The following is a 23,581-nucleotide window of genomic DNA, read 5'->3' as shown; positions in this document are numbered from 1 at the left end:
AACCACTGCTATAGTGTGTTTTGTTATGAAAGTACCTTAGTAAAACACAAACAAATATTTATCTGTTTTTCCTTAAATCTTGAATTAATTCAAATTAAACTTGAATGTGGAAGAAGGAGAAGGTCTGACTTCCCCACACAAACCCTACATCTCTATCAGACGTGGAGAAAGGGGGGGTGAGGAGTGTCCAAAACAAAGTCGTTATCAGGCACCAGAAAGGAAAATAATGATATGTGCCATGTCTAGATTGGACCATGAATAAACAATGACATTTAGTCCCCAGCTGGATACTGACGTGAAAAACGGATCCGGCTGCGCAACCAAGCCGAATGAAGCTTTGTTAATATGACAAAATATTTATTACTTGTCATGAAAGATGCATTACCCTTAAATCCTAATTGCATCAGCATGAAAAAAGATTCTTATCGGAGACATTAAAAAGTCCTACAACTGCGCCCAGGTAAATAAATCCAGCACAAACAGCTATAACTATAATAGATTTGATATATTACGAAGCAAACTTTTCCTAAGGTGTATGTTTTTTTAGACATGTGACTGTGTGATATTGTGTTACATTAATGTAAATAAATGATCTGAATACTAAACCCCCTGCTAACAAAACCAAAAGCTCCTTTTTGTTATCGAAGGAGTTTGTACTTTAAGTGTTAGAAGTCCTGAAGGTGGCACTTGGTATGGATCCTGATTGCTTTTTGTTCACAGCCAAACAGCAACCTTATGTGATTTTGAGGTCTTTTTTTATTACATTCTTGAGACATTATGCAGCTCCCAACAGAGTTTCAGTTTTTTTATTTTTCTGGGAATGTGGATGCTTTCAGCTACCTGGAGGAAGTTAGTGCAAACAGTTTGTCTGTCTGATGTTATTGCTTTTATCCTATGTGATTCTGCTCGCTTGCTTTTATTGTTTTTATTATTTCGCATGAACTCTGTAAAGCACTTTGGGTTGCCTTGGGTATTAAATGTGCTGTATAAATAAATTTACCTTGCATTGACTTACATTTTTTTCCCCATATATCTAATTTTGTTTACTAAAACGTAACTTTATGGCAGTGTGAGGAGAGCATGGAAACAGCATCTAAAGGCTTGGGAAGGAGCGCTTCCTCTACACTAACTGAGTTTGTTGGAGGTGCTCTTTGGATAAGGAAAGCCGACACGTTGACACAAAAATCAAATTTGACACCCTGACGAGGGCTTGACGCTGAAATGTGTCAGAATTTGTTTCTGTGAGATAAAAAACGACTCTTTTGTAAGCTAACAAAAATATAATGACTCCTAGATTCAGGTGATATATTAATTCAAACATACCATATAATAATATTAATATTATATTCCACTACATGTTACAAACTGGACCTTTAACATCCCTTTTTTTGTATCTTTTGAAACTTTTGTCATCTATATTAGATTTTTAAATAAAGTTTTGTGGGTTTGTTGGAGGTATACCTACTTGAGTGTCACAGTTGAACATTTTGAGACTTTCTGAGAGGCTGTGCTGTCCGTACTGCTGTCCGTGCTGCTGTCCGTGCTGCTGGCTGGAGGTGTGTCGGTTGTGGGTGTTCCTCTCCAGGCCTGCAGGGGGCGGTGCTGGTGGTGGTGGTGGATTACCATGAGAGGAAGAAAGAGCCAAACCATGTGAGCAACACCAGCAGTGGAAAAACATGGCGATGCCCGTTAGTGCAGCTCGTCTCTGTCTCTGCCTGGCGGGACGGACCGCCACCTCCCTGGCAGCCGGACCCAGGCGGGCTGTCAGCCTGCCAGCGAGGAGATGCTACATATCCACCTCGACCGGGAACCGTGAGTGTTTGTGTTTGTAAACAAAGTTACCAATAGAGACACTAGCTTCTGAGTCGTAGCTGCAGACCAGAGGTCAGCGAGCCCGTCAAGCAGCTGGTGACTGATGTTTGTTTTTGTTCTGGACTGGGTAACAAATAACAACAAGAGCCAAAAGCTAGAAGGAAGTCGAGGCAACGCTGGTCAGATCTCTCTAAACAAAACCCTCACCTGGATTAAAAGTCTGAAGTGCGCATGCGTCTCAGATAATAATAATGGTTATTTTTAGTTTGTCCGATAATGGGTGTATAGTGAGTTTGCGGCCACACACACACACACACACACACACACACACACACACACACACACTTTGTTACGTCAGGTAATCTCACTGAGACTGCAAAATATACCTTCAGTAGACAGTAACCTTCAACATTTTTTATTTGCAGCTGTCACAATGTGAACTGGAATTCCTGATCAGGTTACACTCAACACTGCTGAGTAGTAAAAGGAGCCAAGTTTAGTTTTATTGACCCACTTGTTTTGCATTAGTTTCTGAACTTTCAGAAACTAATGCAAAACTAATGCAAAGGACACAAGGCGGCTCTCCTGCTCTTAGATAGGTTTATATTTATATTTTGGGTTTGACTAAGGTCTTTCCTTGATGAGCATTACCAGTTTTTATTTTCTTCCCTTACCTTTCCTTAGTTTTTTTTTTTTACATGTATGTGATCTTACAATGTCAGATGATGAGGTCAGAGTGTGGTAAAACTATGTAAAAGTAATCCCTGTGAGTAAAAAGCTCAGAAATCAGACTGTTCTGAAGCTTACATCACAGTTCTCTTTATATGGTTATCTGCTCCGGGCAGAGCTGAGCGTACCTACAAAGTAAAGGGAGACTAAGGAACTAATTGTTCCAACTCTAAGCTTCATAGATTTGTTAGGTTCAGAGCACTCTGGTTTCCTTATTGTTCCTAAATTAATCAGATTTAGGCCTTTTGTTTTTCCAGCAGACTTTTTTCCATTCGTACTTAGCAGTAATAGTAATAATGGCTCTTTTCCAGCAATATAAAGTAGCAATTAATGTTATTAGTCACTTGTGTTTAACATGTCAGATTGTCTATTCTGAAAAAGGTTTATTCAGTTTTTCTTCCGCCCAGTTTGGGAGCCATTGTTTTCAATATATTTGCAAGACCTGATCTGCTCTAAGTGCAGCTCATAAATAATATTCAGATCAATTTTATGGACACTGACAGCATAAACAAAGTGCCAGATTTGGGTAAGGCAGACTCCATCGCCTCATCCATTATTAAACATCAAACTCATCATTAAAAAAAATATTGTCTTTTTCTCCCTGCTCTCCTCAGATCTTCAGTTCAGGCTTGATGAGCGAACAGCTCACAGCAGTCTGGACCTCTTCAAGAAAGACACTGGCGTCATCTACCGCATGCTGGGTCTGGACCCCAGCCACCTGCAGGACAACCCTAATCGCTTCCGAGACTGGGCCGTCGTGTTCGGCGATGAGAAGATCGGCAGCGGGCGGCACTACTGGGAGGTGACGGTCAAAAAGTCTCAAGAGTTTCGTCTGGGTGTGGCCGAGGCACTGATGTCCCGAGAGGACTGCGTGGGCACCAACAGCTCCTCCTGGGTGTTCGGCTACGCTCAGCGCAAGTGGTTCGCCATGACCAGCAATAAGATAGTTCCTGTGACGCTGGTGGGGAAGCCGGACCGCGTAGGCATCCTGCTTGACTACGACGCTGGCCTTCTGGGGCTGGTGGACGTTGAACACCACACGATCATTCACACCATCAGGGTCCAGTTCAAGGCTCCCCTCTGCCCTGCGTTTGGACTTTGGGACGGGGAGCTGCTCACACACTCTGGTCTGGAGGAGCCCGAAGGCCTGAAGTGAAGCGGGAGGAACCGCGGTGGGGATGATTGTGACTGCTGTGAAGGGCCACAGGCTTTGGGTTTGGTACCGTGGCAACATTTATTACCAGGAAAGAAAGCAATATCTCTGTGCAAATCAAATCAGTTGCATGTGATGGTTAATTCTGGTCCAACTGGTTCATAGTCATGACTCTTAACAATGCAAGTTCATACTTTGTGTATGTTGTCCAGCCTCAGGCAGCCATACCACAGACACTGTATATATATATATCTGTGTGTGTGTGTGTGTGTGTGTGTGTACCTCATGTATTACCTCTCAGACTGAAGACAGAATGGATGTGAAAAGGATGCGTGGTTGTTTTTTGAGGGGAACATTAACTGCCAAGTTGTCAGTTTACACTGTCTTCTGTCATTACCCACACAGCTGAAATCAACACAAAGCCTTTTTTTCATGTTCATACTGTATATTGTTTAATAAAATAACTTCACTGAAATTGCTTTAATTTCTCTGTTATTTACAGCAGGATGATGTATATTTACAGTCACAGACAAAAGCTTGAGTAGACCTGAGGAATCATTTCACTTAAGATAAAGAGTTAAATAAAATGAAACAATAAAATGCAAACATTTGACTAAACTGTAGAATATTACATATTTATCATATGACTTCACACAGTTCAGACATTTAAAAATGGTGGTTGAGTTTCTCAGTACACTGCATACTAACGAGCAAAAGCTTTAATTGTCCTCATGTCAAAATGTATCACTTCAAACAAATGTGTGTCTAGTTGCATAAATTGAATTATATATTTAGTGTTTGAGTAACCCAACTGTGCACTGTTCCCAGCGCCTGAGACATGCAGATGTTTTCTGTGATACACTAGTAACCAGTAAAAAGAGCTCACTCTAATGAAGCGAGAGTAATTCTTCCAAAAAGAAAAAAGAAAATGCCATCAACAGAAGGTAGCAGTGAATAAACTGGACCATGAGCCTCAGTGAATTGGCAAAAACTACAATGAAACAGTCTTTCCAGTGTTACAGGCGCAAATGCAACTCCATCACCTCCTGTTGAGGTAGAATAATGAATGAAGCAGCTTTGAGAATATTTATACAGTTATTACACAGGATGGATAAAATCCCCCTGATTAAATGGCATACTGATGAAGCTAAATATATTTCAGTATTTAAAAAATAAATAAGCACAATATATTATATATATATTTACATCTCTGTGGTATTTTCTATCATAAGCTTGGCACAAAAAACGTTCATTAAAATTGCAACTCAAGGCTTAAATTATCATTTTTCTCCACACAAGCAACACATTGTCTATTTATATAGTGCTTTGTTGATACTTTATATTGTTGAAAAACAACAAGAATTTTAATGAAATGCATTGCAAAGGGACTTAATCATGCACTGTATAGCTTTTCAACAGTCTAAAGGATGTTCCCCACATTATATATAATTTATTATCATATTAAAGATAAACCCATTCATTCATCATGTCTCTCAATCATCCTGTGTCCTTTCAGTCCTCTCAGGTGTGTAATAAAATACATTTTCAAACCCTTACGATCCCCCGTGGTTTAAACGATGCTCTTCACCGTGTCCAGCGTGGTCTTCTGCTCCTCTGTGTCGCCCGGTGAGTCAGCGTCAGTGTACGCAACCAGGTACTCTTGCAGGACTGAAACAACAACATCATGGCCAAACTGCATGGCGTCATCTATGGGTGTGTTCCCCCATCTGATAGATAACACAATGTAATATGGAGATGGATGGATTGTTATGGTTAGTAATATGGAGATGGATCCTTCTACCATTTTTAAAAGATGAAATAGTTTATATTTAAAATCCCTACCTGTCTTTCATGTGGGGATTCACTTTACATATTTCAGTGAGGAAGATAACAGCTTCCACGTGACCTGAAAGACAATTCCAGTGGCATATTTGATTCATTCTGGTTTGAATATCAAAGCCGAGATTATTGAAGAATGAATGAACTAATAATGAAGTGTCACCTTCTGCAGCAGCGATGTGGAGCGCTGTGCGAGAGTCGTAGTCTGTCTGCTCCATGTCCACGGCTGAAAGGGCAAACCTGGAAGGGGTAACAAAGGAGCGGAGGAGATGAGAGGGAACATACATAGAAAGGTTAATTTGAGTGATCGCAAACTGTCAGAAACTGTACTGAGTAGCCCTACAATCACACAAGTAAAGGACTTGTTAATATGAAAGCAGACATGTTTTGAAAAGCAGTGAATGAATAAACTGTAAGAATATGTGAAGCTACAGTCAGGAGTTAGTTTAGCTTAACATAAAGACTCGAACCACAACGTGCCATTTTTAGACTTAAATTAAATATAATGTGTTTTAGAGCTGCTGGTAATGTTGGTTATGTTTTAAACCCTCGGACAGAGCTAAGCTAGCTGCTACCCCCTGTTTCCAGTCTTTATGCTAAGCTAAGCTAACCTGTCTCCTGGCTTTAGCTTCACAGATGTTAAAAGGGTTTTGATCTTCTCATCAAACTCTTGGAAAGAAAGTGAATAAGTATATCAATGTCAAACTGTTTCATTAAGATTAAAGCCTGAGAACCGACTTTTAAAGGCAGAAAATTACTGATATGGCGGATTTTGCCCCGATATGACTTTTAGGTTCTCAGAAGGTTGCTTTCAAATTACTATTAAAGTTAAATATTCTTTAACATGTTAAATAATTTAACATGCATTGTCAAGCAATTCTAGAAACAAGCATTTCTGCATTATATACCGGAAAAATAATCGGTATATAATATCGGTCAGGGTCTTTTTAAGATTGTTTCAACCATCTGCTGTGTACTCGTCTAGTGTTGGAGCTTTGAGCTTTACCTCCTCAAAGAAGAGACGTCACCACTGTAGGCTGCAAACATCAGGTTTACCACTGACTTGTTCTAATGGATCAAAAGACAAACATTACTTTATGATAATATACAGTCTCTTAAACTCAAGAGGCATCTATGTTTCTTACTAGCCTGAATTAGAATTACAGCCTCTGCACTTGTTGCACTGAACTTACTGGATCATCATCTGATCTTCTTCTGGGGTCGTGTTTCTTAGTGAAGTGTCTCAGGTTGTCATAATTGTGGAAGTTGAAGTGAGACACCAGGTCCTAGTGAATCAAAAATTGATTAAAAAGGAATATTTGAAGCATACAGATACAGACTCATTGGGTAAAGACAAATCAATAAAACTGTGATGGCGACTAAATACCTGACAGAAGTGAATGCCACGAACACTGTTCCCAAGCCGATCTAAAGGTGGAGACCAACACATCATACCCATGACGTTGGGGACCACCAGCAGAACAGCACCTGAAACTCCAGATTTAGCAGGCAAGCCCACCTGAACAAGAGGAGGAAACAAAATATCTCATTTAGAAACCTGGATTCAGCATCTCCTGGAGCGACAATGCTTTCAAACAGGTCCTTGAATTCCCCGTGACTCACATGGAAGGCAAACTGTCCGGAGAAGTCGTACATGCCACAGGAATGCATGAGACTGAGGGTGTTGCGTACGGCTTCAGCGCTCAGCACGCGCTCACCTGTGATTGGACAAATACCTCCGTTGGCCAGTGTGGCAGCCATGACACTTCCTGACTCACAGGTCACCTCAATGGAGCACAACTGGTATAAAAAAATATCAAAACATTTTAAAATAAAAAAACAAAACGTTTTGGACTGGAGCAGCACATAAGTAACAGTTTTATACGAGCAGTGAAACATTTGGGGAAATCCTCTTGCTTGCTTAAACCTGTACAAGGACTTTTTAACTGGTTATGAAACAGTCTCAATTCAATTCAGATGCCTCTATATTCATAAGCACACGAGAGCATCAGAGAGAAGGTTGGCTATTTCTATGTAGTTATTTACTCTACCTACCAGTACCTCTAAAGCTGACGAGTTAACATGCTATATCTCATTTTATCGGTACAAAAACCAACAAGAAGTTGTGGATTATGTGCCAGTCTATTTTTTGGCTGGGTGTAGTGACTTCCTTGCGTCCTGTAGTCACCGTGAGGTTGCCAGGCAAGCAACAGACGGTGCTATACTAAGCTTACCGGCTCCCGCTGTAGCTTTATATTTATCATACAGACATGAGAACAATATCAATCTTCTCATTTAACTCTCGACAATGTTCATCCACAGAATACAATACAATGTTAAAGAGTCTCACTTGAAAGTAGAAGTCAAGGGCCGCCATCATATCTGCATTTTCAGGAAAACACTGCGAGGATTAAGATCAGAGTCAGCACATACTGAAGACATACATTTTTTTGGTGACTGTAATTATACATAAAATAGCCAATAAAAAGCACTCACTTTTTTCTCCTTGAGGTAATAACCAATTGCATAATTCCTATCACCGGTTTCCCTCTCTGACTGGAAACTGAAAGAACATAACAGGTATTAAAAAGATGCATTTCACGTGACACAGGACAATATTGTTGCTGTTGCACAGTACTCACGTTGCATTGCTGAAGCCCACATACTCTGTACCAGCCATGCTTTTCAAGAAATCCATCACCTGCAATAAGATCAATATTTACTCATACAACAAACGATTCAAAGCAATAAATAAAAAAGTGAAAATGAAAAGCATTTACTCACATAGTCAAACCTCTCTGCTTTATTTGAATGAGGCTGTAAACAGAGGAAGAAAAACGCAAACAGTCAGTGAGCCCCTATAGATGGCAGTGTTTTAGTACCTTGACAGCAAAGTATAGTTTTAAGTCCAATCTTGGGTGGGCGTTGAGATGTGATGTGTACATGATGTATTTGTGCCTGTCAGTCCATGTGGCAATGTGCACACTGTGGCCTGAGGGCTTGTTTATGACTGTGCTTGAATTTCACACACATTTCATTACCAAGTTGTAAAGTAACCAAATAGGGATGGTCGTCACATTCATATTTAATTACTCTACCTATAAAGGTTAAATATGATATCAAATGTAACTGTGAAGCTGAAGGGATGACAAGAAACTAAACATCACAGCCAAGAAAAGAGTTGATTTTATGTCTTTCCAGGTAGTTGCTGTGCCAACTAGTTTTTGAACATATACATTTGTGACATTTAAACCTTTGCAGGTAAAGCTGTTCCCACTGGAGCATGAATATTGCACAAAGTAAAAAACAACTTTTATCAACTTTGTACTTTCCTTGTCTTTGTGCCTAATATCAAACATCTAAGTGTATAACCTCTTCAGTGTGTACATAAATGATATGCAAATACACTAAACTCTGTTCAAACAATATCGTCCTCCTTCCACACACACAAGCGAGGGTGGCTAACACACCCTCTGCTCTGGGGGCTGTAATTGGCCAGAAGCACACACACGCCCCTGCAGTCAGGCCCACACACGGAGTCCCTCCCTCGCTGCTGAACCTAACCCACATATGATACGAGGTCCAGAGTGTCTCTTCGATCAGCTGGGAGACGCAGGAGAAATCTCCACAGAAGTAACATACACACCTATATATGGCTAAACTCCACCCCCGCATGGCCAAAGCTCACAGATAAGTTTGATGGTCAGTCTGACGGTGACGACCATAGTCCAGCCGTAAGAGCATGAAGTGACAAGCCAACAAACGAGATTAGATATGTGATCGCTTACGTCATACTTCAGGAGTGAGTTTGTTCACTGATTTTCAACCTAGACTGTATGAAAATTCTGCTAAAATGAGTAGTGCAACATGACCAATAGATACAGCTTTAAGAAACGTAGCAATCTGTGGCTTCTCGCTTGGAGTTGGACTCTAATGGTGCAATTCTTTAGGCCTTCAAATATATCATAATAAACATAATTTTCAAGAAACTTAACAGGAAAGCTTACAGTGTTGTCATACTTGTATTGATACTGTTTGTTCTGCTGCAAGAAGTGCCAGATACTTTGCTTTGTTTTAGAGCAGTGCCCGTTTCATAAAAAGCAATTTGAGGAACACTGCTGTCACGCAGATGGCAAATGTGGCAGTGTCACATTTTCACAATGATTTTGGATGGAAAATTTCAAATGAAGCTCAGTGCAAGTGCAGTGACTATCTGGTTATCCATCATTAATTCACAATTCTCTCTCTCTCTCCTTCTTAAATCCTATACTAATCACAGCTTCACCAACCCTGCGACATCATCATGGGTTCTAATTGCCAAAGACTTTTCACATTTTTAGTCTTTATTGTGTCAATAAAATATATTTGTTCATTCATACATGGGTTGCAAGTATAGCATTTGTTTTGATGAGTGAAATGGTTTTTTTTGGACAACTTCAAGGATAACAAAAACTGTCATAACGCATTTGTTGGTGGAACATAGAAACATCAGAATATCCTGTTAAGTGTAGTTTTTCTTCATTACGTTTGAAGGCCTACATGATTGCCCCTTTGAACTGTGTTTAAACCCAGACAGAGGCTGCAGCATAACGCTACACTGCACAGTAATAATTGAAGGGGAAAAACATTTAATAGGGTCTGGGTTTAAAAAGAGAAAGTCTATTTTGGGCCTGACCGGATACTTCCTGAGATTCCACTAATCACCTCTCCTCATTAATGACCAACTGTGTAGTACGTTCTGTGTGTATATTGTAAAATCCTCTGTAAATATCGGTCATATCAGTGTATTCACTGCTGACAAGTCTTTAGATTTTTACCTTAATTAAAGAACTGATGACGATAGCTCCGGCATTCACCATTGGGTTGTGTGGTTTATCTGCACAGGAAACAAGAGTGTGTTATTACTCATTTGCCCCTAACCAAAAGAGCAATAAACTGCTGAGATCAGTTCATCAGGGGAAACGTGGAGTAATATCAGCTAATAAACTGAACACACACAGTACAATCCTGTTTGTTTCAGATTGGAGTGTGTAATAGCAAATGGCCACAAATGTGTGATAAAACTGTTCATAATGTGCCTGAAAGTTCATCTTTACAACTTTTTTTTCCAGTAAGATAATGACTCTTGCACTATCTTGCCAATAACCTGAGTCTGTTGCAATTACTGATCAAAGACCAAAATTTCTCCATATTTCTACATACTGGAAAAGAAGGTGTGTTTCATGTAGTAGTAGTAGGATTGATCATGAACACTCAGTGTTATTGTTACTGCTTGTTCTTGCGTAGAGAAGATAATGAAAGTCTTGATTACACTAATAACTTACCCTCCTCATTTAGTGACAGTTTGTTAAACTTGAATCCACTGGGCTCTTTGCCCACAAACTGGTGAGCGATCTCGCTGCCGAGGTCGTGCACGGCGATGGCGTACTCCAGAGGCTTCACACACGACTGCAGACAGAAGGGAACCTTTGTGTCACCCACAGAGTGTCTGCATGACATAAGGTTGTAATGGAAAAGCATGGAAACAAAACAAAAAAAAACAAAACAAAAAAATGGAGGAGTGTTAGTGAGGCAGCACACGGTGGAGGTTTTCAGAATGGAAACAAACATTAAAGATGTTACTGTACCTCTGTCCATCAATTGTGCACAGAGATACACCCCAGAGATCAGGGCTGAACTTAGCCAGCTGGGGAATGTAATCAGCTACCTGTATGAAAACATGAAAGACGTGTGAGTGTAACTGTAATGAATGAGCAGATACTAATTAGTACACGGGTTAGTATGTTACTTACCTGTCCTGCCTCCTGCTGTTGCGCACTGTCATACATCTTATTGATCTGCTGGGTGAACTTGGCAAAGTTTGGGATGATGAACTTTTTTTTGAAAGCCTTTGTTAGCAGCATGATGTTGTTGCCCACACACCTGCAACAGGACAAATGATTGAACTGAATTCATGAGGAGAATTACAAAGAAGCTCAAATACATATGGTGCAGTTAGTATTAGTATCAGATTAACTGTTTATATTTCAAATAAACTCTCATGTCATACTTTAAAGGTTTAGTGTTTAACATTTAGGAAGATCTACTGCCGGAAATGGATTATGATATACAAAACTACTTTATAATTAATGTATAATGGCATGAAAATTAGAACCATTATGTTTTTGTTAACTTTTAATGAGTCGTTTTTGTCTACAGTGAGAGCCCAGAAAGGACAAACCAAAACTAGCTCTAGATAGGCCCTTTATGTTTTCCACACACTGTAGCTTCTCCTTTGTACTTGGAAGAAGGGAAGGGTGAGGTGAGGGAGTTACAATCTGCAACTATACTGCTAGATGCCACTAAATCCTTCACACTTGACCTTTACGATTTCTCAGATCTCTCTGAGGCAGCCCTGCTTATTGGTAAACTCTTTAGATTGTTGTTTTTTGTCCAAATTACAAATGTATGTATATTTTCTTCCCCTAGTGTTATGTAGCCACACAGATAATTTGGGATTTTGCCCAGGTTTTGAGATATCAATCACATATCAGCTGGACTCAGTCCACCTGATGCAATCAGGTTACAAGATTTCATGTTTCTGCTGCAACTGGAATACAGTCGAAGTGAATTAAATTTAGTTTTTGTTCTCACAGTGTTGAAAATGTACATTTTAAAGATTCACTAGCAACGTGTCTTTCCAGAAACATTGTCTGGTTACTTTGAATAATACAGTTTTCAATTATAATAATTGTTGACAATATATTGTAGATTATAAAGACAAACACAGACACTGTTTACGGAAAGACACCATTTCATTCACCTTCGTTGTATCAGGGTGGAGGCAGAAATCTCTGAGACAGATAAATCAAACCCCTATGCAGTCAAAACAAAACATGTCCAGAAAGCACAAGAGGTGTTTGCTGTTGTTTTTTTGTATTTGAGTGAACTAACCCTTTAATAGGAGCAGCCAAATAACCACAGTTCATGTTCAAACAAAAGGGAAGGGGCAAACTCAGATAGCAAAATAAATCTGGTCCTAATGGGGTTTATTTTACTGCAAACAGTTTAAACTGTCATAGCAATAAAAACACAGTTGTTCCTGAAACTGCAGCGACTAAATGGAATTCAGCCATCATTTATTAGATCATTTACACCTTTTCCTACTGTGACATGTGAAAATGTCTCCAGTGAAAAACGTCAGATTATCCTAAGTAATGGGAGGCTTCTGTATTTAAATAAAATACCATTCACCACTATTGTATTAGGTTAGAGGCACAAATCTTGGCAAATAAAATGAAAACTATGCTGCGTGGCTACGTACCACTCAGATAAGTAAGGACATATGTTTTGGGGGTTGTTTTTGGATTTGGGTGAACCAATTCAATCCAGGACTCCAGCCAAACAACCACTGTTAAATTTTAAGCACAGTGTTGTACAGTTAGCACGCACTAACAGTGATAGCTACAGCCTTGTACGGCTAATTTAACCTCCATTAGTAAGCGATCTGTTGTGTTAACTAGCCGTCACTGAGTTATAGTGTTATGGCTGAATAGCATTTTTTATAATAAGCAAGAACATAAGCTGTGTAATACGTCCTAAAGTCTTTCTTTCTGTGGAACTCGATCCAACCATTTGTCAAAAAAAGTTTAGCTTCTTTCACTCAAACACTAAAGACTCAATCACTGAGCCTCAATCATTGAGATTGGTTCTGCCTGAGAAATGTTTGTGCAAACCGAAACTCCAATCAATTTTGCATTTAATTGAAATGCTCAACTCCTTACTGGGGTTTCATCAGTTTTTTTCATCTCACTGGATTCAACTTCGGGCCAATACAGACCCAGATAAAAGGGTAAACAAACACACCTGCCTTTATTATGGCAGATCCAAACTGTTATTATTGAATTCCTCTGCTATAATTGGTCAGCAATGCGGTATTCTCTTAAGGAAAGGTATGCACATTCTGTCACAGCTTGGTCTGAACTAAAATATCTGGCCTGCAGCCTTCCTTCATCCAAGGCGATGCTAGCGTGAGGTTTTGGGACACCAGGCGCAGAGAGTGGAGAGAACTTGCATTATTCATTTGGGTCATTTCCTAAAAAAAAAAAAAAAAGAAGGGGAAAAAAAAAAAGGAAGATAGCTCTCTCTATTTCTAGTAGCATATTTATAGTGAACTCTTGAGTGTTCTTCAGGAAAGGCTAACCTCACAAATAGAATAAAAAACAAGCAGAGAATGTCGGACACGGCCAATTAAATTTGACGAAGACAACCGGTAACCCTCTCCTGTTCCAGGCCAAAGGATGAGATTGAGTGAATTACACTCTCAGATGATACTGTTTGGACAACACTCTGCACGGAGCTCACAGATATGTTCAGTCTCCTAATGTAATTGCCACAGTCTGGAGCTCAACCAGAGCTTGTGCCCTTTCATTAACATCCCCGGAGACCCTCTGTCTTTATGCACTCTCCACTGCTTTGGCTGTCATGTGTGAATTTGGTTAGCAGCAGCTGTCAGCCATAAAACGCCTGTCTCTGTCAGTCTCTTGGACTCAAATAGCGCTGACCACAGATTACTCCTCCTATTACTACCTTTAGTTAAGAGCAAAAGAGCCATAACCTTACATAACCTTATCTAATCTTGCACCTCGCAGGCTTTCATCCCCCCCCCCATGATTGTTTTGGGAAAATCCTGAAACTATTCTGAACATGCAAATTCCAAGGGAGTGGGAAATCTGCTTGAAACAACATTAGAATTAACACCAGGCCAAACTGGTTATGCAGCAGTAATATAAACCGAGCGTTTAACAAATACAGAGGGTGTTCGGTATGCTTTTTACATGCAGGTAAAAGTTTACCACTGCCATTTGAAGAATGGTGTGCATAACTTTCTCCATAAATAAACAAAGCTTTTCTCACCTTCTGAACAGCGTCTTGTCCATCATGACTGGCCCGACAGAGTCACGTGTGGATTGTCGCATCTGATGGACACAGTCACGCAGCCGAGGGTCAGACGTCAACAAACCTGTTTTTCTCAGAGCCTGGGGAGGAGGCAGATGAGGTGGGTTTGAGCAAATTAATACACAAGGGAGAGAAAAAGACAACTCACTTCATGCACAGTAGTGTTCACCTGGCAGGATATCAAATATGTGTAGATGGAATATATAGTTAGGGGACTTCAGGAGTGCCCACGTGGGACCGAGGAGGAAATAAAGGAGTAGACCAGATTACTGGAATCCCTCTCGTAAGTCACACGTCAGGCTGACAGTCACTGTATGAACCACACAAGTCTATTTTGAGGACACCATGTGCACGACCCTCTCCACCAGAGAGGCTCCAGTGTTTTATTGAGTCATCTCATCTAAAAAAAACACGTTTCAGTGAGCAAACAGACCAACGAAGCACATGGCTGCAAGCTTGCTGCTGCTGTTATTGAATGCCTGTGAGTGATTCTTAGCTTCAGGGCGGGAAATGCTAAAGTTGAGGCTGCGCTCATTTTGTGCTTATTTTATCCTTCAGCTGGCTGTGTGGGGAAGCAGTTGTGCCTTCACATATTGAATAAAAACACAAAACAGACACAGACAGAACTTGTGAATGAGAGCTCGGCCAGCAAAATATAGAGTTTGTTACCTGATATCTTACTTTATGATATAATAAGTACCCCATATGACTGAATCTTTATATAGTTAGTATAAACTGTTATTAATACACATTGTCACTCCACGTAGAGATGAAACAATTAATCGATTAATTGATTGACAGAAAGTTAATTATCAACAATTTTCATAATTTAATCATCGTTGAGGTCAATTTATAAACAAACATGATAAAAATTCACTGGTTCTAGCGACTTTACCAAAGGTTTTATTGAGATTTCAATCATAATAGAGAAAGAAACAACAGTATACATGTGCCCCTCAATACTGACATTAGACACTAGACAAAACAAGCGACATACTACTTTTCTTTACTATTTTCTTGTGTTTTATAGACCAAACAATTAATCCATTCATCAAGAAAAGAAAAGGAATTGTTAGTTACATTTTCAATATTGGTATGCTAAATAGTATTCAGTATTCATGGAATATAAAACATACATTATAAATGTTTTTGGTGGAGATACTAACATGTTTTGTCAGATGGGTTAACTTTATCTAGGTTCACCTGCAGTATTTGCTAAATAATTCACTGCTGGGTATTTTAACCATAAAAGGAAAAATGTTGTATGTGTAAATGGAGTTTATAAAAAAAAAAAAGCTTGTCAAGGATAATTTTAAATCTTGTAGAGTAATTTCCCATCCTAACATCCTGCTTTTAAAACTTTTTTAAAACAAGAAATATTCTCGTAAGCTGACGATGAGTCAAAGTGACTTGTTTTTGTACATTCAAGGATACTGACTAACACTTTCACCATCCGTTTCCTAACCCAGTCACCTCTACAAACACATCCAGTCATCCGTGACGTGACAACAAGCCACCTGTCCCTCTTCTCCTAAATGCATGTCTCTTTTCAAAATGACTGAGTTGCCATAGACACCGAGGTCACCAGATGTCCCCGTCTGCCTTTTTTCAAGTGACTGTCTAAAAGGTTGCACCACGTGAAGCTAAATGAGGGTGGGACAGTTTGCAAAGATTGTTGTTGTCCTGTTTGGCTTCTGAGATATGTACGATATATGACTGGCACCTTACAACACACCTTTTTAAAATTGCTTTTAATGTTTAGCTTAGTCTGATGTGTTTTTAATGTTTTACTATTTGATGTTGTTTTGCTGCTTTTATGTTTTTATGTAAAGTGTCTTTGAGTATTTAGAAAAGCGCTTATAAATAAAATTTATTATTATTATTATTATTATTAACACTATGAACTGTGGCACAGGTTCAGCTCTCTTCAGTAATATGTGTCTCTGTGCCTTCTTTAGTTCCTAAGTAAACCCTTAGGTTCTGTTGTTTAAATGAAACGCCTTTAATGTAATGGGGTTTCTTATTATATCTGCTGGTATAGACTCAAAATTAAATGCAAGATATTATTGTAATTAAAGCTGAAAAAATAATTAAACTTCAATGGTTGCCATGGCGCCGCCACCAGTGGAACCCAATTCAGCAGCTCCGAGTGTGCAATGAAACTACCACCTGACGCACCATGCATTATGTGACCACCTACTTATGCACCTTAGGACACTTACCCAATGCTCGCTATTTTGTTATGTATTCTATTTTATTTGATTAGTTCTTTTGCATTTGACCTCCTGTTGTTGTTGTTATTATTGTTATTGTTATTATTATCAGCCTATGGATACTGCTGGAAACTGTGAATTTCCCCTTGGGAATGAATAAAGTATCTATCTAATCTAATGTGAAAAATCCATGTTGCTCTCTGATGATTACTTCACAGTTACACCCACTATATTTAGTGCTATTACATAATTAAGTCCCCCACACCTTTTAAACTTGACCCTGCACTCAGCTGGAGACACTCTGGATTCCTGTTGTGGGCTCCTATGTCACTCCCCAAGGTTGATTTAACTAAAGTCATAGGTGCTTTTAGGTAATACAATATCGCACCAGGGCAGAGTGTGTTTGTGTGTATGTCCACAAATGCTATAGAAAATCCAAACAGTCGCACAGCTTGACAGGGGAGGTGTGGATGCGTTGTTGACTTACGGAGATGAACTGGGAGAGGGGGATCATGTCTTTGCCCTCAGTGATGGTGTAGAAAAGTAGGTCCTCCATACTGGACATCAACCTACTTCTGCAAAAACCAACAACACAAACACACAATACACTGTGATCTCTAAACTGAACTGGCGCCAATGTATCAACTCAAAACCGTGAGCTGCGTGTCAACGTTTATGTTAATAACATGACCAGTAGTGAAAATACTGGCAAACATCCTGTTATTGACCTAGTTCTTAACAGTAAGTGTGTGTACGAGAGGGGCAATGGCCTCTATGCCACCACTGTATGTACATCAAATATAAGCATACAATTAAGGACTCATAAATTCAGTATACAGTGTGTTTTCCTTTCGTTTTCCTTATTCCTTATTTTATGGTTTGGTTGTAGCATACATATATTTTGAAATATCATACAAATCTATAATTCTATAATAAAACACTTTTTTAAAAAAACAAAGAGATAAAAATGTGAAATACACAACTGTAAAATGATAGAATAAAATATCACACTGCTACTCCTGTGCCTGCACTTGTGGCTCAAATACTGCATGCAAATCATAATAATAACAATAATCTGTGAAATATGTATTATAATGGATTTTTTGGGAAGGAAAATCTTTTTAGTTTTCCTGCCAAGAATAAATAACAAGATTGATACCACTCTCTTAGTTTAGCATAAACACCGGTAGCAACTACTGCCCAAAGGGAAATAAAAATCCATCTTTCTAACACATTATATTTAGTTTGCTTAAACTTTACAAAAAAATTAGCTGTAAAAGCAACATATTGCGGTTTTAAGGGCAGCAGTTCCCGGACTATTTTCTTGTGTAACTTCCTAACGTCTTATCATTAGCCTGAGGTTACCTGGCAACCAGCCGATTCTCCTGAAGATGACTGCGCCATCCAAAAAACACAACTTGTTTTAACTCTTTGTTGACAAATTAAAACAAACAATATGTGATGTTAATTGGTGAGCTTGTTGCTGAGGTGTTTGTAGGAGTTTTTATTTATTTATTTATTTATTTTAAATCTCTGGAGGTAACCAGGCTGGCTGTGAACACTGGTAAGTATATTGTACAAAAAAAGAACTAAAAACTGAGATTTTACTGCACAACAATGATACAGCCTTTTAACAACACCCACTATATCATACACTTTACAATATGCTAATAGGAGTTATTATGAGATTACTAAATTAAGCTAATTAATAGTTAAGTTACTACAACCAGACAATTTAAGTACACCAGTCAGCTCCCTCAGGAATATTATGTCTGAAAATATTGTGGGGAAAATGATGACGAATAATAACGAATAATATGTTGGCTAATTAATGGTGATTTATTCATTTAGAGACAGTTTACTGTGACCTACTTTGCGTGTCCTTGGTCCACATCAGGGCCCTTCTGGTAATGAAGGGCTCTGTGGGTGTGCGGTGATGCTGCGGCCCAGCAGGGCACAAGAACAGGTTGCTGCGTCCTGGACAAAACAATGTTGTCAGCTCCAACTCTGGCGGAGACCCCTGCATTTTTAAATACCTGCAAGATTCCCGGGTTAGCTGTCCTCAGACTTTTCAGGCAATGCATTGTGATAAGTAGACTTTAATCTTTAATAATGCAAAAGGGAGTTTATTTTTTCTCCCCCAGTAGCTGATCTAGAGAGAGATACTTGTGACCAGTACCCCTTGGTCCTCAGAGCTTTAATAGCAGCTGCTGTCTTACAGACTGGATCACAGGGCTGTTTTTCGGGGGCGGGGCTGTGACACTGGTGGGGTCAATAACCAGCAGCTACTGAAGCTAAACCGGTAGCTGTGACTTTCTACTGCAGCTGCTGATTATAAAGAGGGAGGGGAAAAAATCCTTTTCATACTTCAGCTGTAGTCTTACATGCACTGCACTTAATGTAGTCTCAGAGTGTAGTTAATGATCCTTCAGAAATAGTGTATGGATGTAGAGTTGCAGTGTATAATATTCCAAATTCAAAGAATATATATATAAAAAAAGACAGATGAATAATATCACTCCGGACTGTGTAGACATAAATTACTGTAGTGATAACTGTGCCCAAAAGTTTAATGTAGACTTAAAATTGAGTTAAAAAAGCTGGTATGAGCTCATATAGCAACAAAGAAGCTGTATTTGCCAAACAGTGCTGTGGACATATGCCAGAAAGCAGGTTTTTATTTAATCAAAGAAATGACTCAAAGGCTGGAATTATGATTCATTGTTTAACTGCTCATTTTGTGTACTTTTATATATTTTACTTGTATTTAAATAATAATGTTTGTTCTGTTTTCTGCAAATGTTTGTGCAGTTAATTATATATATTACTTTTATATGTACAAGCATTTTGTTGTAGCAGAGCTACTGTTACTACAACAATCCCAACCAGTATTATTAGTTATTTTTATTATTAATGTTCATATGATTGAGGTTAAACGATCATAATTTTTCTACTGTTAGCTCTGAAGAAGACTTTATATTTCACGATCTGCATCTCAAATATCTGCGTTTTAATTGAGCATTTATTTGGTGAGTCAGTTATAAAATCCTCTATAATAAAGTATGTCAGCTTTATCTGTCATTAGTTAGATTTAATCTGTTATTAGTCATTTATTCAACTATTGTAAATGATCAAATGATGTGTGTGTTGTCCAGTCTGTTAAAGAATGTAAATAGGTAATAATAAGTCACTAGAGAATTCTTTCTACTGCTGTTAGATAGCGACACCCTATGGTGACTTTCCCACACTGACTCACTGAAACCTTACCATCTTGTCCTCTAGGTGGCGTACTCACTCCAGGACCCTATACTCAGGTCAGTCTCTGTTTCTTTGTTGTTTTGTTGAGAGGACACATCACAGCCATGTCTGAGATCCTTCCTCTCCATAGGGGTTTTTTGGCAGGTTGCCCAGGTGCTTCAAACACAATTTATTGAATAATTTCTAATTTCTTGAGTTTTGAGGCCTTGCTTCCTGTCTTTGATGTCAGCTGCTGTGTGAGATCCTCCTCGGTAACACAATGGTTGGACTGTACGACTGCATTTTACAACATACTAGGAAATCAGTAGGGAAATTTAATCTTTTGCTGATTTTCTTACTTTTTTAACAATTTTTCATTTTGCTCTAATTTTATTTAAGGCAGTTCTTATGAAGGCAATTTAAATCAATTATAAAATGGTTGAGGATCAGTGATAACCCACATGTTCAGTTTCTGCCTTTATCATGCTTGCAGACTGTGTAGTATTAATTTCCAAGCAGACTCCAGAAGGTGACTTGATATTATCTCCATTACCAAATAAACGAGGCCTCTCTAGGTTCTGGTGGTCTCTTCTGCATTTCTAGGCGTGTGACTTCTCCAAAGGGGTGCATGCTAACCCATGGCCTCTCTGCAGTACCTCTGCCGGTTGTAGCTTCTCTGTTTTCAGGAGAAAATGTTTTCCATTCCTGGGCCAATGAATGCCACCTTTGTCCCTTCATCCTCCATCTTGTGTGAGAAAGCCCCCCTCACTGCACACACCAAGCCTGCACAAACTTAACCTCTTCCCCCTCCACCTCACACAGGAAAAGAAACATACCGGGTCTGGTGCTTTGATTCAGGCTCAGTAATCTGGAGGTCTGGATAAAGCCCTGGCTTAGAGACCACTTTAGACAGCCAGTTCTGGGGACTTTAAGAAGGAAAAGATTTAGAAGTTGTTGAAATTTAAACTGTGTTTGGATTCATCAGATAAGAATTCTGCTTATAAAAGATACAGACTTGTTAACGGCATCTAAGAACTTAAAAAGAGATGTGGGCTATCACTTTATTCAAATTGAATTTAGTACAGCAAGTTTATGCCAGGAAATGTGTGGTAATGAACATGGCGAGAGATATTTATTGGTTCTAAAGCAATTCAAAGCAATGGTACACGTTACTTATCCTCATTATCAGCCTTTTCTGGCCATATTACACCAATTACACTTCCATTTTCATAGGACTGATGTATGCTTATTTTTCCAAATCACTCAAAGCCCCTTTGGGCCTTGAAACATATTCTGCTCAGGATACCACACACCTCTTGTATTATACTGAATGTTTCATTACCACAGAGACAAAGTGCCTAAAACACCTTTATTTAAACCATTTCCAGTTTCAGTTAAGCCTAAAATCTGCTCCACTGTCAAACGTTAGACTGACTGCACGGTAATAATTTGATATTAAGTAGAGGGATGAAATAAGAACAGTACATTGTGAAGTAAAGCTCCTTATTAGAAACTGTTAAATGCTTGTAGAGATTTAATGCATCATTTCATGCATCTCTCAAATGAAAGGATAAGGGCCATTATGCCTCTGCCACCCAGTGTGAAAGGAATTCCATCTCCTCTCTAAATCGACCCTCTCCCACCCACACACACACACACACACACACACACACACACACACACACACACACACACACACACACACACACAGAAAAAGATCTATCTATCTATCTATCTATCTATCTATCTATCTATCTATCTATCTATCTATCTATCTATCTATCTATCTATCTATCTATCTATCTATCTATCTATTTCCAGTATAGGGAACTTTTACATTAAGTTATTTCAGCCATGCTGTTGCTTAGTCAGTCCAAACTGTTGATCCGGCACTTTGCACTTTGGAAGATTTAATTTCCTGGTGACAATTATGATCCCCAGAAGATTAATCCTACCTTAAAAACTGATAACTAAAATTCCCATCAGCCTCAGATGTACTTTTACCTTAAAACATCAGTATGTTCATTAAGACGTGTACATAAGGAAGCTGCACATTCAGGTGTTAGAGGAGCTTTATAGAGAGTTTCAACTCATTGTTTAGCTGTCTGGCCCACAACATTTTTTTCACTGTTCTCATATCATCTTTTTCTTTTTTCTAACAAAAAAGTTGTAAAAACCCACTGTACACTTCGTGCTCAGCACCAAATCGCAGACAGACACAGCGACACATTTCTCTCAGAAGTTGGTAGAGACCAAAAACAGAGCTTAAAGAGAGACGTACATTGGCTAGGTGGATGTGTAAAGCAACTGCTTGCTAAAAAAATCACCATATCAACCTAGAAGTTAATGATATGTCAATGTTGTGCAAACTTATCGTTATCCCCAAGTTGCCAACTTACTATTATTGCGGGTTTAATGAAAACATAATAAATATTATCATTAATCTATATGCTTATATGGCATATTTTACATGTAACCATCTACATGTAAAAAATCAAATTAGTTAGCATATATGAAGTAACTGAGCTGAAGTACAGCTAGGGCTGGTGTCATCTACTGCAGGCTAACAAAGAACAGCTTGAATTGCTGCAAGTTGTGCCAAAGTAAAGCTGAGGTTGACAACCTAAGTCTGAGATACTGTATCCTAAAATGTCCATTGTACAAACCCCATCGATTAAAGTAATAACATGGTTGATTCACTTTACATTTTCTGCCCCAGCAGTAAGACAAGAGTGGCGAGTTGTTCCTACATTTTTTCATCCAACAAACCAACTTCTTTTTCAGGTGTGTAATACGCATTACAGCCTCATGGAGCCGCTAGCGTGACTATATAGTCTTGTTGCATTGACGATTAAATCACATTATTTAAATATGTTTATTTCTTTTAAAAATTGGTTTTATTTCTTAAAGATAGCTTTCCTTTTGTCACAACATTGGTGACAGACACAGTAAACGCATTTTGAGTGTGTTGTGGCCACTAGCGTCTTACAGGTCCTCTGTTGATTCCCTTTTTGATTAATTACAACCTGAACATAGAGACCCAGTCAGGTTTTTATGAGGGACTGGATACATTGTGAGACGCTCTCAGCCCTCAGGGCCTGTCTGTCCTCTCCTCTCCCCCAGGTGTGTGCTGACTACCCCCCCCGTCACCAGTTTGTGTGTACACAGAGGACCACAGCCACCCCTCTGCTGCGGTCACTGTGCCGAAACCTAGACACCCTCTAGACCCCTGGAGCCTCTGTGCACCCGTACAGTTGTGAGAGGTCAGCCCCCCCATCAGCGCGTTCCGTCCGACACTGCCATCTCTTCCCCTTCCCCTAACCCTCAACCCCCCCCCCTCCTCCTTCATCCTCCTCCTAGCTTCCACACCCTTCCTCACCCACCAACCCCCATCCTCACCATGCAGCTATCCCACTGCCCTGCCATCTCGCAGCATTCCGCGGGCCGTGCACACAGAGGCCTATTGTGTGTGCTGGGAGACGGCAGAAGGCAGTATACAGTCAGAGCAGCAGAGAAAAAGGATGTGTAGAGCTGAAATGAACTCAGTATTCCGGCTGTACATTGATACAGAGCTGTAGTTAAAAGTTGCTCTGGTATTCAGTGACATTGCTGCAACGTCGTTTTAAAGAGAGCAGTGGCAGATGAATGTTGAATGATTGCT

General features: G+C 39.3%; 2 protein-coding genes across 2 annotated transcripts; one reads left to right on the top strand and one right to left on the bottom strand.

Annotated features, from left to right (window-relative positions):
* Nucleotides 1-1,499: 1,499 nt before the first annotated feature.
* Nucleotides 1,500-4,169, top strand: spryd4 (SPRY domain containing 4). Its single transcript, XM_051424047.1, has 2 exons — nucleotides 1,500-1,812; nucleotides 3,156-4,169. The coding sequence occupies exons 1-2, from the start codon at nucleotides 1,677-1,679 to the stop codon at nucleotides 3,695-3,697; spliced, it is 678 nt and encodes a 225-aa protein (XP_051280007.1). The 5' UTR covers nucleotides 1,500-1,676; the 3' UTR covers nucleotides 3,698-4,169.
* Nucleotides 4,119-18,898, bottom strand: LOC127376777 (glutaminase kidney isoform, mitochondrial-like). The gene is made up of 18 exons (XM_051424019.1): nucleotides 18,556-18,898; nucleotides 17,171-17,258; nucleotides 14,429-14,550; nucleotides 11,326-11,455; nucleotides 11,161-11,240; nucleotides 10,858-11,021; nucleotides 10,351-10,409; nucleotides 8,318-8,350; nucleotides 8,176-8,234; nucleotides 8,030-8,096; nucleotides 7,884-7,934; nucleotides 7,157-7,333; nucleotides 6,921-7,052; nucleotides 6,727-6,819; nucleotides 6,540-6,601; nucleotides 5,697-5,773; nucleotides 5,537-5,600; nucleotides 4,119-5,421 (listed from the first exon to the last, which is right to left on the bottom strand). The coding sequence occupies exons 1-18, from the start codon at nucleotides 18,765-18,767 to the stop codon at nucleotides 5,265-5,267; spliced, it is 1,827 nt and encodes a 608-aa protein (XP_051279979.1). The 5' UTR covers nucleotides 18,768-18,898; the 3' UTR covers nucleotides 4,119-5,264.
* Between the last annotated feature and the right edge of the window lie 4,683 nt (nucleotides 18,899-23,581).

Source organism: Dicentrarchus labrax, unplaced genomic scaffold, assembly GCF_905237075.1.
Source record: "Dicentrarchus labrax unplaced genomic scaffold, dlabrax2021, whole genome shotgun sequence".
In the NCBI taxonomy this organism is placed as follows: Eukaryota; Metazoa; Chordata; class Actinopteri; family Moronidae; genus Dicentrarchus; species Dicentrarchus labrax.
The sequence above is the reverse complement of the archived record's forward strand: the minus strand, read 5'-3'. Positions and strand labels throughout refer to the sequence as shown.